The sequence below is a fragment of the Heterocephalus glaber genome, unplaced genomic scaffold (genome assembly GCF_053883595.1).
Source record: "Heterocephalus glaber isolate CG9 unplaced genomic scaffold, H.glaber_assembly_v1.0 deba00001454, whole genome shotgun sequence".
In the NCBI taxonomy this organism is placed as follows: Eukaryota; Metazoa; Chordata; class Mammalia; order Rodentia; family Bathyergidae; genus Heterocephalus; species Heterocephalus glaber.
Genome location: NW_028258303.1, coordinates 12,322,160 through 12,338,480, shown reverse-complemented (window position 1 = coordinate 12,338,480; position 16,321 = coordinate 12,322,160). Strand labels below are relative to the sequence as shown.

General features: G+C 38.9%; 1 protein-coding gene and 1 pseudogene across 3 annotated transcripts in view; both read left to right on the top strand.

Annotated features, from left to right (window-relative positions):
* Scarb2 (scavenger receptor class B member 2) overlaps window positions 1–16,321 on the top strand; it is an 86,160-nt gene that overhangs the window by 52,759 nt on the left and 17,080 nt on the right. For both annotated transcript variants that reach the window (XM_004848034.3, XM_087215845.1), the window contains exon 6: window positions 13,284–13,403. In XM_004848034.3, coding sequence (XP_004848091.2) covers window positions 13,284–13,403 — 120 coding nt within the window. The remainder of the gene's footprint in view (window positions 1–13,283; window positions 13,404–16,321) is intronic.
* LOC147827138 (breast cancer metastasis-suppressor 1 pseudogene) lies at window positions 3–13,277 on the top strand (annotated as a pseudogene). Its single transcript, XR_015452883.1, has one exon. The product of XR_015452883.1 is annotated as a breast cancer metastasis-suppressor 1 pseudogene (transcript).

Below are 16,321 nucleotides of genomic sequence, written 5' to 3'. Positions count from 1 at the left end.
GATTTATCAGTGTGATTGATTGTTGTTTTTCATTTAAACTACTGTGCATTAAGAAAATTTAGCATTTACTTCTTGGATGAAAATATATAAATATGTAAATATTCTTTTATTATCTTGTAAATCAAGGTTGGGGTTATATACTATGTAAGTTAAATATTAGTGATTTGGAGGCATATCATGGCCAGGCAGTATTTACAAGCCCCTGAAGTCTCATGTGTTTGGAGAAAGAGGGATGATTCCAGATCTCTCTCTCTCTTTCTTTTTTTTAATAGATAGGGTCTTGCTGTGTAGTTCAGGCTGGGCTTGTACTCAAGGCAATTCTCCCACCTCAGTCCTCCTGGGGTTAGAGGTGCATACTACCACACCCAGCCAAGATCAATCTCTCTCTCTCTCTCTCTCTCTCTCTCTCTTTGGTATCAGAAATTAAACTCAGGGCCTCATGCTTGCCAGGCAGGTGGAGCTCCACTGAGCTACATCCATCTTCTTCATTTCATTTCATGGTTGTAGATTGTTAATGCATTTTTCTCTAAAGATGAAATACATTTGAGTTTAGTACTATAGCATTTCAAAAATATTTTTTAAATTTTAATAATATAATTTAAAATTTTTTAAAATTTTAAGAATTTTAAAAATTTAATGATATAATTTATTAACCAAAGCTGTCACCAGGGTGAGTCTGAGAGGCCTGTGAGGCTGAAATAAGCTGACCTATCTTTTTGTAGAAAAAGTTTGTGGGTTTACTGACTCCTGTTGCAGAAAAAAAAGGATGTTCAGGATGCATATGTAAGAGGTAGGGGAAGGGTTTATTAGGCAGAGATTTTAGGATGCACTGGAGAGTGGAGCGTAGGTGCTCAGAGAAATGAGACGCATTATTTCCTGGAACTGTTACTGGGTTTGGCGACTGGATTCACCTTCTGGAGGTAGTGTCCAGGTTCTTTCTGTCCTGAGCAAAGAATTGATCAATACAAGCCAAAGGGTAGCAAGATTTTACATTTATTAGAGGTAGGAAAAGGTTCTACAGAGCAAATTTGGGCCAACTGAAAGTGGGAAAAGAAGTATACCCTACAGTGTGAGGTGGGCCACTGTGAGAGAACACAGCAACAGAGAGCTCAGGGTCCATGGTCCTTTTAGTATCACCCACATATGTCAAGTCTAGGCCATCCTATCAAAGTCCTGATCGAGTTCTTGCCAGAAGTCCACATGCAGGGCTTTGGGAGCTGTTCTGCACAGGTGTCTGGGATTTTATAATTAACAGCTCATGCCTCCTTACTCTGTATATATTGAAAAGCAGACTAATAGGCCAAAGAACATATAAAACACATATGACAATTGTACTAAGTCAAGGTACACTTTTAGATACATTGTCTGCAGTGGATTACAGTACCTTTTTTGGTGGGGGTGTACCGGGGATCGAACTCGGGACCTTGCACTTGCGAGGCAGGCAGCGGAACCACTGAGCTAAATCCCTGGCCCAGTACCCTTTTTATTCTCTTTTTTCCCTGTTATCTGTCTTTTATTTCATACTTTATATCTATCATCTGTTGAGTTTTTCATATAAGAGACACTGCAATATTTAAACTTGTGTGTCTGAGTCATATCACAACATTATAGTCTCAAGGTGCATCCGTTTTTTTTTACAAATGACACAGGTTTATCTTTCTTTATGGCAGAGTAGTACTTCATTGTGGTATAAATACCACATTTGCTTTATCCCTTTATCTGTTGATGGACATATAGACTGTTACCAATATTTAGCTATTATGAATTGTGCTCCTATAAACATAAGTATGCATATGTTACTGTGATGTGATGTCTTTAACTCTTTTGTGAAGATACCTAGAAGGGGAATTACTGGGTCAAATGAAATTTCTATTTCTAGTTTTTTGAGGAATCTCCATTTCCGTAGTGGTTGTACCAATTTATACTCCCACCAACAATGAAGAAATGTTCCTTTCTCCCCACAACCTCACCAATATTGGTTACTGGTTGATTTCTTAAGGACAGCCATTCTTTCTGGAGTGAGATGGAACCTCAGTGTTATTTTAATTTATATTTCTTGAATGGTCAGTGATGCTGACTGAGCATTTTTTCATGTATTGGCCACTTCATCTGAGAAGTGTCTATTCATTTCAGATACCGATTTTTAAACTTGAGTCTTTAAATTTAGGTGGTCTAATTTTCTTTGAGGTCTTTATATAGTCTAGATACTGGTCCTTTGTCTGACGAGTAGCTGGCAAAAATTTTTTCCCTTTCGGTAGATTGTCTTCACTCTGTTGGTGGTTTCCTTTGCTGTACAGAAGCTTATGACCCCATTTGTTGATTCTTGGTATTATTTCTTGTGCAACTGGGGTTTTGTTTGGAAAGTCATTGCCTATACCTACATCCTCAAGAGTTTTACCAATTTTGTCTTCCAGCAGATTAAGTGTGTCTGTTCTAATGTTTAGATCTTTGATCCATTTTGATTTTATTTTAGTGCATGGTGAGAGATATGGGTCTAGGTTCAACCTTCAGCATGTCAATACCCAGTTCTTCCAGCAGATTTGTTAAAGAGGCTGTCTTTTTCGATCCCCGGTACCAAAAAAAAAAAGGCTGTCTTTCCACCAGCAAAGGGATTTGGCCCTTTTGTCAAAGATAATGTAGTCAAGTGTGCCTGGAGTTTTTCCTGGATCCTCTATTCTGTTCCATTGATCCATGAGTCTTCCCCCCGCCCCCATACCATGCTGTTTTTATTTATTTATTTATTTATTTATTTTGGTACTGGGCATCGAACTCCGGTCCTTGTGCTTGCGCAGCAGGCGGCAAAACCACTGAGCTAAATCCCCGGCCCTGCCATGCTGTTTTTATCACTCTAGTTTTGTAGTATAACTTGAAGTCCAAGATTGTGATGTCTCCTGCCTTGCTCTTGTTGCTCACAACTGCTTTTCTATTATAAGTGTCTTTTGGTTTCATATGAATTTTTTTCTTTTTTGGTATCGGAGATCGAACTCAGGTCCTTCCGCTTGCGAGGCAGGTGGCGGAACCACTGAGCTAAATCCCCCGCCCTCATATGAATTTTAAGATTGCGTTTTCCAGTTCTATAAGGAATGTTATTGGTATTTTGTTGGGATTGCATTAAATCTATATAACAGTTTTGGAAGTATGGCCATTTTGACTATGTTGTTTCTGCCAATCCAAGAACAAGTGGTATCTTTCTATTTTCTGATATCCTCGTCAGTCTCCTTTTTGAGAGTACTAGTTTTCATTGTAGAAGTTTTTCACTTTCTTGGTTAGGTTAATTCCTAAATATTTCATTTTTCTTGATGCTAATGTGAAGGGTATTGTTTCCCCAATTTCCCTTTCAGTGAGTTTGTTATTGGTGTACAGTATACAGGAACACTCTTGATATTTGAGCGTTGACTTTGTATCCTGCTATGCTACTGAATTTGAATATTAGTTCTAGTAGTCTTTTGGTGGAGTTCTTGGGGTCTTCTATGTATAGGATCATGTCACCCACAAATAATAATTTTACTCCTTCCTTCCCTATCCATATACCTTTTATTTCTTTCTCTTGTCTTATTATTCTAGCTAATATTTCAAGAACTATATTGAGCAGAAGTGGTGATAGTGGATATCCTTGTCTTGTTCCTGATTTTTTTTTTGTCTTGCTCCAGATTTTAGAGGGAAAGCTTTCACCTTCTCTCCATTTAATATGATGTTGTCCATTGGTTTCTCTTAGATGGTTTTTATCTGACTAAGATAAAAACCTAGTACTATTTTCTTTGGGGTTTTTTATCATGAGTGGATGGTGGATTTTGTCAAATACTTTTTCTGCATCTATTGAGATGATCATGTGATTTTTTTTCCTTGCTTTTGTTTATGTGGTATATTACATTTATTGATTTGTGTATGTTGAACCATCCCTCCATTGCTGGAATGAATCCTACTTGGTCATGATGTATGATATTTTTAATGATTTGCTGCATTCTCTTTGCCAGTATCTTATTGAGGATTTTTGCATCTATGTTTATTAAAGAGATTGGCCTGAATTTTTGTTGTTGTTGTTGTTGTTGTTGGGTCCTTTTCTGGTTTTGGAATCATGGTAATGCTGGCTTCCAGGAATGCCTTTGGGAGTACTGCTTCCTTTTTTTTTGGTACTGGGGATTGAACTCGGGTCCTTGCACTTGCGCAGCATACTGCTTCCTTTTTTATTTCATTAACGACTTTGAGGAATACTGGCATTAGATCGTCTCTAAAGTTCTTGAAGAATTTGGCAGTAAATCCATCGGGACCTGGGCTCTTCTTACTAGGTAGTTTTAAAATTACTTCTTCAATTTCATTGACTGATATTGGCTTATTCAGAATTTTTATATCTTCTTGTTTCAGCTTTGGTAGTTCATATGTATCTAGGAATTTATCCATTTCTTCTGAATTTTCCATTTTATTAGAGAACAGTTTCTCAAAGTAGTTACTGAGAATCTTCTGGATTTTGACAGAGTTTGATTTAACCATTTTTATTTCTAATTGTGTGAATTTGAGTCTTTTTTTTCCCTTACATTGGTAAGATTGGCTAAGGGTTTGTCTATTTTGTTTAATCTTTCAAAGCTTCCAAAGAAACAATTCTTTGCCTATTGATTCATTGATTCTTTGTATTGTAAAGCTTTGGGTTTGGATTGCTCTTGCTTTCCTAGTACTTTTTTTTTTTTTTGTACCAGGAATTGAACTCGGGACCTTGAACTTCCAAGGCAGGCACTGGAACCACTGGGCTAAATCATTGTCCCCCTAGGACTATTTTTTTAAGATGGGGAGTTCAAGTTGGCCTTGAATTCACTATGTCACCCAGGCTGGCCTCAAATTTGCAGCAAGCCTCCCAAGTCCTGGGATTATAGGTGTGCACCACCATCCCTTACTCTTTGCTAGGACCTTGAGGTGCATCATTAGGTTATTTATTTGAGCTTGTTCTATTTTTCTGATGTGGGAATTCAGTGCTATGAACTTCCCTCTTAGGACTGCTTTAATTACATCCCATAAGTTCTGTTATGTTGTACTGGCATTTATCATTTGATTATAGAAACTGTCTAATTTCTTCTTCAATTTCTTTTTTTTTTTTTTGATACTGGGGATCGAACTTGGGACCTTGCGCTTACAAGGCAGGCAGTGGAACCACTGAGCTAAATCCCCGGCTCTCTCCTTCAATTTCATCTGTGGCCCATTGATTATTCAAGATGGTGTTATTTAATTTCCATGTGTTTGCCTAGTTTCTGTGGTGTGCTTTGTTTTCTAGTTTCAGTGCACTATGGTCTGATGATATGCATAGGATAATTTTGATTCTTTTGCATTTACTTAAGCATGCTTTATGGGCTAATAGGTGGCCTATTTTGGGTTGGTTTTTTTTTTTTTTGGTACCAGGGATCAGACTCAGGACCTTGTATGTGTTCTATTTTGGAGAAAGTCTCACGTGCTGCTTAAGGAATGTGGATTCTGTTGTTGTTAAATGGTATATACTGTTGATATCTATTAAGTCCATTGTTCAAAAGTTTGGTTCAACACTGATATTTCTCTGTTGATTTTTTTTTTTTTGTCTAGTTGATCTGTCCATTTGTAAGAGTGGGATATTGAGTCTCCCATTGCGATTGTGTTGGTGTTACTTTGATTTTTCATATGCATTAGTGTTTGTTTCATGAAGTTTTGTGTGCTGGTATTTGGTGCATATATGTTTATAATTGTTAACTCTCTCTGTTGATTTGTTCCCTTAACAAATCTGTAGTGACCGTCTTTGTCTCTTCTGATGAGTCTTAGTTTGAAATACACTTTGACTGAAATTAGGATAGCAACTGCTGCTTTTTTTTCCAGATTCTCATTGCATGTAATATTGTTTTCCATCCTCTGATTTTTTAATCTGTATCTTTTAAAATTAAATATGTTTCTTGTATACTACATACTATTGGGTTTTCTCCTTTGAGTCTTTCTGCCAAACTATGTCATTTCTTTGGGGAATTGAGACTATTCACATAAGAGTTATTACTGGGAATATTGACTTATTCCTGTTATTGTATTATTCTTGTTGCTGATTTCCTCATTTTTCCCCTTTTGCTTAGTTGGTCATCCTGCCAGGTGTATTCATTCTTTTTGATTTATTGACATTGTTGGCTTCATTTCTCTTTCTAGGATATCCTTGAGAATTTTTTGTAATGCTGGTTTGGTGATCATGAATTTCTTGAGGAGCTTCCTGTCACGGAAATGCATTATTTCTCCATAAATGTTAAAGGAAAGTTTTGTAGGATACAAAAGTCAGGTATGGAAGTTGTAGGGCTTAAAACACTTTATTCCAATCCCTCTTGGCCTTTAAGGTTCCTGCAGAGATATCTGCTGTGATTCTAATGGGTTTACCTTTGAGTATTATTCATTGCCTTTCTCTAACAGCTTTTAAGATTTTTTACCCCTGTGATAGACTTGTAGAATTTTGAGTATAATGTGATACAGAGAGGTTCTCTTTTGGTCATGGCTGTTTGGTGTTCTATATGCCTCAATTATCTGTATGTTTGTTTCTTTCCCTATATTTGGGAAGTTTTCTGCCATTATTTCTGTGAACAGGTTTTTTATGCCATTTGTGTTGTCTTCTGATTTTTCACTTATTCCATTTAGTCTTAGATTAGTCTCCTTTATAAAATCTAGCAGTTGTTGGATTCATTTCATCTTCTCTCATTTTTGTTCTTTTTTTTTTTTGGTACCGGGGATCAAACTTGGGTCTTTGCGCTTGCACAGCAGGTGGTGAAACCACTGAGCTAAATCCTCAGCCCTTTTCTCTCATTTTTAAGGTATCTTTGAGTAGTTGGTCTGTGAAGATATCATTTTCAATATGATTTTTAATCTCCTGAATTTCTGATTGAAACCTTTTTCATGGACTCTCATTATTTGGTAAACTCATCATTTATGTTTTGTATCATTTTGTTTAGCTCATCTAGCTTTTTATTAGTGTCTTCTGAGAGTTCCTGCATCATTTTGATGATTTTTTTCCATTATCTGTTTAGTTATAACTCCTTTAATCCCACTGAGTAATTCTTTGATCTGTTTTCTAACTTCCTCTGCTATGCTTCTGAGTAATTCAGGAATGTGGCTTATACTGTTCTGCCCCTTGGTGTCCCCTGGATTGGCTTTGGGGGAGTTGGGAGTTTTGAGAGATGTTTTATTGCTTTTTCTTTTCATGTTCCTATTGTTCTTGTTTGTTTGTTTTGTTTTGTGCTGAGGCTTGTGGATATTTACAATCTAAAGACTATGTTGTTAATATAGAGATCTCTTTAGTTACCTTTCAGTGATGTACTTGGGCATGGCTAACTGTAATCCTTTGCCACGGCCTCAAGATTTGATCACTTTGGTTATTTTGGGAGTGGAGGATGGAGTGTAGTTAGCCCAGCTACCAAGTTCCCTGAGAGTGTACTCTAGTATTGTTAATGTCACAAAGACAATCTGAGTGTTGGGTTACAGAGAAATAATGACAATTATGTGACCCTGTTGATTTCAAACAAACAGCTACAGTAGTATTGCCCAAGACAAATTAGATATTAACTTAGAATAAGAACCACCCTTAATCCTAGAGAAGAAACTGGCAATTAGGATGTAAACACTGACTTAAAGCTAATATGTACTAAATGCAACAGCTATAATGCTGCTAATGGTAGAAAAGAATTCAACAGAAATTTTACAGAGTTAACTATCAAAAGATTGACAAAACTTTATGGTTATACTATTAAAGATTTAGGATTTGGAAATGGGGGGATGCAAAAAGAAAACCTTGAAACCTTAAACTCTATGATATGAGGAGGACAGAGAAGTGGTACAAATGATCTTATTAGGAGTATACACGTGTCTATAGAATTGGGTAAAGGTAGGATAGAAAAGTGGCAATAAATAGAAGATAAAAAGAAAAAGAGGAGAAAGAAAGAAAAATTATATAGAGAGGAAAAATATAAGAGAAGTAATAAAGGGGAGAGATTAAAGGGAAAACAGGAAAAAATTGAGAAATAAAAGAAGAGGAAGAAGAAGAGATTAGAAGCAAGGCTGAAGGGCAAAGGAAGATTACTCATGCCCCAAGAAACTGGTGAAGAAGACAGGAAGGAAGGAAGGAAAGGAGAAGAAGACAGGAAGAAAGGAAGGAAAGGAGAAGAAGAAAAAAGAACAAAACAAAACAAATTTAAAACAATGCTCACACTTACAAAAAAAAAAAAAGAGAAAAAAAAATCACCCAAAACCACAAATTTCTCTGATTTTGAGCCCATGGTTATTTTCTAGAATCTACAGTTTTATGGAAGTGTCCAATTCAGTACATATCCTGCTCTCACTGGTAGTCAAAGGAGGCAGTCAGAGCCTAGATCCGTGTTGGATAATCACCAACCAGCAAGCTGGCAGTAGGATTAGGGTGGGGTGCCGGTTCTGGGACTTTCAAATCTAGTGAAATTCAGCCTGAATCTGGCCTCTGGTCATGAGGGTGTGGCCTGAGTCATTTAACTTATAACACTCTGAGGTCTCTTGCCAGCCTGACTAAGGCTCCCTGACCCTGGACATCTCCCATGGATGTCCCTCACGCAGTCACTATGGGAGTTTAACACTGGGAGACCTGAGATGAAGCCAACCCTCAGCTTCTCTGAGTCCTGGGTTCATTTAGCCCCTCTCTAGAATGGCATCTACCAAACACTGACTCCAGGGGATATGGCAGGCACCTGGACTGGAGTCACTTACTAGCTGTTGTAGTGCACAGCATGCACTGCTCCATTCCACTGGTGCGTTTCTCTCTGAAGGCCTCTGGAGGCACTTGCTTTCACTGTGTCTGTGTAGATTCCATCTTCCTTTCTCATGCCACAAGGCAGGAGTCAGGAAAAAGTATAGATTGTCTCTTCCTTTTTCTGCATTATGTTCTGTCTCTTCAATTTCTTGGTAGGCTCCAATTTTCCTGTGGGATCCTTTGTGGATCCCAGGGATCCACCGCCCTTCTTTTCTTCTTTAAGTTGTTATTTTCCAGTGTCTGGATTCTGAATTTTGGAGAGGCTGATTTGTTGCTGCTACTGCTCAGCCATTTTCATGGAAATGTCCTCTAAAGATTCTTTGTGGGGTTTTTTTGGGGTTTTTTTCGGTACGGGGGAGCAAACTTGGGTCCTTGTGCTTGCGCAGCAGGCACCAAAACCACTGAGCTAAATCCCTGGCCCCTCTAAAGATTCTTTGGATTCTCTCAACCTGCTCCTTTATTTTAGGATTAGGCTCCTGATCCTTACATTCTCAGGAAGAAATGTACCTCACAGATATTAGCTCTGTTGTCTGTCAAATAATTCCAATGAGTTAGAAATAGTAGAAATGGCCACATGAAAAATATGTTTATTACCTACAAAAATGCTGCAAAGCTGGGTGTAGTGGCAACTTCCTGTAATCCCAGCACTCTGGGGGCCTGAGGCAAGAGGATCACAAGTTTGAACCCAGCTTGGGCAATTTAGCAAGACTTAGTGAGAGACCCTATCTCAAAATGAAAAATAAAAAAGGCTGGGGATGTAGCTCAGTGGGTTTGATCCTGAGTTCTTTACAAAGGAAAAGAAAAGAAATTGTGCTATGTATTTGTACCAATTCTCCATAATGAATGTATTCATTATATATTGCAAACATACTAATACAAATACATAAACAGTTTAAAAATACTGTTGATGTTTTTCATTGCATTGCCCAAAGTTTCTTTTACAAAAGATGCACATGATAAATTCCTCCCAGAATTTAAAACCAAGATGCAGTCTCTTTCTCTTGAAATAATTTAGCCAATACAACCCAAAATCACATTGTGTATCCCTTTGCCTGGGTTGCTGAGAAGCCTAGACGTAAACTGTCCAGGGACAGAATTCCTCATACCCTAGGCTCTGAAACAGTGGCTTCCTTTCCTCTCAAAGGTTTCTTCTTTTCCTGACTTAAAAAATCTTGTTTTCTGACTTTAAAAAAATCTTGCTTTGGGCCAAGGATTTAGCTCAATGGTTCCAGCGCCTGCCTTGAAAGCACAAGGTCCTGAGTTCGATCCCTGGTACCAAAAAAAAAAAAAAAAAAAAAAAATCTTGCTTTATTGTAAGCTTCCTCTGCTTCTTTTTGGAAGTAGTTGGTTAGGTTGGATAGAAGAAATAAAAGATAGTGGAAAGGAGACAAGGAAATCATAACTAAAAATGGTACTTCCCGGACTCAATCAAAGTCACCCACAGTGATCCACATTGGCATTCCTTTGATTAATTTAGACTCCATCCTTACCAGATCCATTACACCCAAAATTCTTCAGGATACTAAAAGTCCATAAATTGGCTTAATTGAGAAAGTAAGGAGCATGAGTCCAATCCTAAAATAAAGGAGCAGATTGAGAGAATCCAAAGAATGTTTAGAGGACATTTCTGGGAAGATGGCAGAACTTTTTAATTTTTAAATTTATGTACTTATTGTTTTTTGTGGTACTAGAGATTGAACCCAAGACCTTTGTAGTGAGCTATATCCCCAGTCTTTCTTTTTCATTCACTCATTCATTCATTCATTCATTTAAATTTTGAGACAGGGTCTAAATTGCCCAGTCAGGACTTACTGTGTAGCCCAGTCTGGCCTCAAACTCACAATCCTCCTGCCTCAGCCTCCTGAGGACTGGGATTACAGGGTCTGTTCCACCACATCCACTTTGTGTGTGTGTGTGTGTGTGTGTGTGTGTGTGTGTACATGTACTTGGGATTAAACCCAGGGCCTTGCTGTGCCAGGCAAGTGCTCTACACAGCTACATCCCCAGCCCTGTATTTTAATAATAAAATCTTTTCACATCTTCCTCCTGGGTTTACATTTTTTCTTGCTAAAGATTATCTATTAGTGTGAGGATTTTCAGTCAGGGGCCATCCTGTCCCCGAGGGCACATGCCGATGACTGCACATATGTGTGGGTGCCATGGCAGAGAGTGGTGCCGGTGTCCACTGGGCAGGGCCTGTCGTGTGCAGGACGGGCCTCCACGCGAGACTCTCAAGTTCTTGCATGAGAATGGGGAAGGGTCACGTCACCGAACCTGCAGAATTTTAATATTTCTCTTTTAGTTGTGAATGATTTAAGCCAGTTACCGAATTCTAGGTTGACAATTCAAAACTATGATGAAAGCCTCTCGGAGAAGAGGGACCTGCACGAAGTTTGCGGGACCCTGGTGGCGGCAGCCAATTCCAGCGGACTCAGAGCCCAAATGTCCGTCCAACCTCCGAGCAAACACACAGAAGAGATGGAAGCAGAGGGCGACGCGGCTGCTGAGATGAGCAGGGAAGAGGAGAGTGAGAAGGAACAAAGTGGCACCCAGACCGAATCAGAAGAGGAGAGCTCAGAGATGGACGATGAGTACTATGAGCTGTGTCACATGGAGTGCGACGATGAAATGCTGGGCTTAAAAGCAGTTCTCGCAGCTGAAGAAGTCCAGGGAGCGGTTGAGTCAGCTGCGCTTGCGGCTGGAGGAAGTGGGGGCTGAGAGAGCCCCAGGGTACACGGCGCCTCTTGGGGGACTGCAAGAGGAGCCTCAAGATTGGCATTCAGGTGGCAGGAATCTACAAAGGCTTCTGTCTGGACGTGATTAGGAATAAGTGCGAGTGTGTGCTGCAAGGAGCCAGGCAGCTCCTGGAGAATGAGAAGCTGCTGCTCTGTGACAGGGGGAGCAGCAGGAACGGATCCAGAGGCTGGAGGAGGATCACCAGAGCCTGGACTTCAGCTCCGAGTGGTGGGATGACAAACTACATGCCAGAGGCAGCTCCAGGACCTGGGACTTAGTGCCACCGAGCAAGAGGAAGAAGGCACTTCTCATTTCTGGCCCTTATATCGTGTACATGCTGCAGGAGATCCATATCCTGGAAGACTGGACGGCTATCAAAAAGGTCAGGACAGCAATGTCCCCTCAGGAGAGAAAAGCAGATGGACTGTGGCCCAGCTGTTCACAGCCAAGGAGTCTCTTGGAACAGCAGGCACCACACCCATTTTCCTTGTAGAAGGGTCCACTGGCATGCCCCAGGGGCAGCCCTCCAGACTCTCAGGTGCTGCTTACAGGCACCCCCTCCAGCCATCACTGGTCTGGACTTCTCAGTCTAAACAGCTGTGGCCCTGGAGCTGACCTGGCCTCTCAAGACTGTCTATCCCTTAACCAGCCCACCCCTCAGTGTCAGTGACAAAGGAGACGGAACTTGTTCTAAGCCAAAGCAACATTCCTCCTGGTGACCTCAGACATGGGGACCCCAGCCGCTAAACCAGGAGCTGGGCCCTACAGCACAGGAACTCTAAATCAGAAATGTACGTTGAGGGCCTGTCTACCCTGGCTAGAGCTGAAGGTGACAGCCAAGCTCCCCAGCTTTTCTCAGGGCTGTTCCTGGTGTCTGCCTCCCAGATTTCAAGAACTGGAATTAAAACCTTTTCTGGAAAAAAAAAAAAAAAAAAAAAACTATGATGAAATTACTCCATTGACTTTTGGCATTTATCTTTCCCCCTTGATCTTGTACAGTTAATATAATGTATTCAGACTTGAATTTATTTAGCCTCTTTGGCCCTTGGAACATGCTTTTAATTGACTTTTCTTGTGATTCAAGAAAAGTCCTCCATTATTTTTGGAAGAGGGAATTGTTCAGAGTATAGATTGAGTCAATAGTCTATGTGAACATAAAGAGCTGGATATGTCTACCAGAGCTTCTGTTTGTAGCCTGGCTATGGACAAGGAGGGTATTATTGCTAAATTGGGTTACTGCATTAAGTCAGTCAATGTTTCTAGACCTCTAGGTTGGATGTAATTTTTGGAGGAAGAAAGTAGAGATTCTGGGCTGTTAACTTTTATAAAAATTGATTTGGAGCCAGATATGATGGTGCATACCTTAATCCCAGCACACTAGGAGGCTGAGGCCAGAGGATCACAAACTCAAGCCCAACCTGGGCAACTTAGCAACTTGGCAAGGCCCTGTCTTTAAAAAAACATAAAAATGGGGGGCTAGGGATTTAACTCAATGGTGCTGCTCCTGCCTTTGAAGTGCAAGGTCCAGAGTTCGATCCTCGGTACCAAAAAAAAAAAAAGGTGTGTAGGGGGAGTGGGGATGTACAATCACTATTACCTTAAAAAAAGTTGATTTGGGGCCAAGGGTCTTCTTTTTCTCCCCCTTGTATAATCCCTAGCACTTGTGTGCCTGTTTTGAATAAGACGCCATGAGTAGCCAGCTCCAGTCACATCTCAAAGTCCTTACACTATTTAAGGGAACCTAAAGTCTAATTTGATCATTTTTACTTTTCCTTGTGTTTATCAATTATAGATCTCTTGACTGGTGGACAACAGACAAATGCAACATGATTAATGGGACAGATGGAGATTCTTTTCACCCACTAATAACCAAAGATGAAGTCCTTTATGTCTTCCCATCTGACTTCTGCAGGTAGGAACTGTAAGAATGAGTTCTTTTTAGCAAGGGGCAAAATAACAATTTTCACAAAGGTGCAGAAATGTGGGTGTATAATACCCACATTTATTATTTAGAATATTTCTATTGGTGAATTATTAATTTTAATTTTTAGTTGTATTATATTAAACAATGAGTACTTAACAGGGAAAATATTTTTAAAACTATTGAATTTTTAATATTTATTGAATGTTCATAAAAAAGCATCAACATTTTCAACATCAACTATTTTTTGATGTACAAAGTCTAAAAAATAATAACAGAAACAAATTCTTATAGAATTACAATGCAAATACCAATAGACCTCTATGAAATAAATCTTTACTTCAATTATCACACCTAAGGCAATCATCACACACGACAACAGCATGTTCCATATACATGTATCACTTACACTGACAGTACATGAGTTTTGCTTTCCTGGCCTTTTAGTAGGACATAGTTGACATATCACTGGTCTTTTTGTTTTGTTAGGAGGTTCTTATTATATTATACAATGTTTAGTTAACAGGAACATAAAATATCAATAAAATAAAATATTAAATTCTTAATATATATTGTGTGTTTGGAATAAACATCAACATTTTCACATGAGCTGTGTACTTGCTCATCAAGCCTAAAGGATAACATCAGAAATAAAAACCTTTGTGAACTACAATATAAATACAAACAAAAGCCTACCACAGATATAATCTTTGCTTCAGTTGTCACACCCAAGGCAGTCTTCACACATGAAAACTGCATGTTCCATACACAAATATTTACACTGATAACATATATGTTTTGTTTTCCTGTCCTTTCTTATAGGGCACAGTTGACATCCCCTTTTTGGTTTTCCTCTTGTCAGAGTAGGTCTTTGTGATGCTGCACCTGCCTGTTTATCTGTCAGCTCACCAGTGTGCTCCACAATTTTTTTGTGTAGTTCCCTGGGCAGAAACATTTTATTTTTCTTCTGCTATAAATAATCTCTTATGAGTTCCAGTCCCAATCTTCTAAGAAAATTTCTCTGTAGTATTTTGTACTTGCTATTTTCTTTGTAAACTATCAAGCCACACATGTTTAAGATTGAGTAAAATACAACCATTGGCCAGCTCTTTGCATTTCAAGTGACATCATAGTTGCTGCATGTCATCAACAACATCTACTCTGCCTTTGGTTTTGTTGTAGAAAGTTTCTTTTCTTCTTTTTTTTTTTTTGGTATCAGGGATTGAACTTGTTTTAGAAAGCTTCTATCTCAGGCTTCTGTTTTGCTGAGATTTCCCTATCAATATTTCCATCATGGTGCAGTGTTGACATCAGCAGTACCACTTTGTTTTTATTGGCTATATACAAGCCCAATGTTATATCTTTCTGAAATCTAAATATTTTACTATATAATTCTGTTTTGAAATTGCAACATTTCATTTGGAATTTCTGTTTTGTTCCTGCGTAAAGTTCCTATGCTGATCAACTTGTTAGCAAATGTAGCATCAATTCGAAACTGGTAAACCAGTTGTTGAATGTTACGTTCCAATTAGTTTGGGAGATGGGAGCAACAAGTCTGTTCACAACATCATTTGGTTTATTTGTATACATATAAGGACCTGGTGGCTGAGTTCCAGGATAAATTTCTAAATTGAGAGTATAATAAGTCTTCGCATCTACAAGGGCATAAATTTTTATGCCATATTTTTGCTTTTCCTTTTCCATAGGTCTTTTACATTCCTGCAATTACCATGAGAAATTCCTGCCAAGTACCACAGACCTATGAATGCTTTCAGTTCAGCTAGTGAGGTGGCATAATAAAAACATTTCTGAGTATGGCTGTTGGTACATACAGAATGTTTTAATTGTATTTCAGCCTTTGTGTATTTCACAACATCTTGTAGCATTTCATCTGTTACAATTTCCACATTGAATGGCAGTGCTGGCATTCTGTTCAATAGGTTTCACCCCTGCCATGATCCTCACTATGTTTTTGGACCTAGTTCTAACATTTGATCATTCCATTAGGTTGTGTGACCATTTTGCAACATTTTGACTAGTCAAATATATACTCACATTGCTGTTTTTTTGTCATCTGAATCAAGAAAGTCTGTATTCCCTTTATCTGTATCAGTCATTTCTTGTTCCATTTCACTGTCACAGGAACTTTGGCTCACATGGCCAACATCAAAGTCATTATCATCTTCATCATTTAAGCATGAGTAATCTGATGATTCACTTTTGACCTCCTCCAAAACTTGCAAATCTGGTTTTTCATATACCACTGTACTGAATTGGGCAACTTCTACCAGAAAAATCAAAAGAAAACTTAAAAAAAAAAACCTAAATGCAGAGAAATTTAGCAATGAGCATTTCATGGGTAAAACTCACTTGTTGCTGCTTTGGTGCTTCTGTACATGCCTTGCCATTTGTCTGCCAAGTGGGTGAATGCACACATGGGTTCTTGCTTTCCCCAGGTGCAGCTACTGTGAGTTACACTCACATTCCATTATGATAAAATACATATTTTCATAACAGAAGAGTGGCGTGGGTGTATTTTACCCCCTGTGATGGTAAACATATGTAAAATCTGTTAGATGAGCATTATGTGGGTAAAAATCCTGGTTTGACTCTTTTGCACCTGTGTGCACATCTTGCCATACATGGTACCAAGTCAGTAAACACAAAGATTGCCTCCTGTATCCCTCAGGTGCAGTTGCTGAGATGCACAAGCCAGCTACTGTTATGCTAAAGTACAAATTTATAGTAGGAAAATATGGGATAGGTTGTTGTAACCCAATGTTATGCTCTTCAGGGTACAAAACAAAGTCCATGATCACAACACCACCAAACTTTGTGGCTTGTGAACATGCTCACTAGGGACAGCTATTTCGCTTAGCAATGATCTATGATGAGGTGCTCAAGGATGG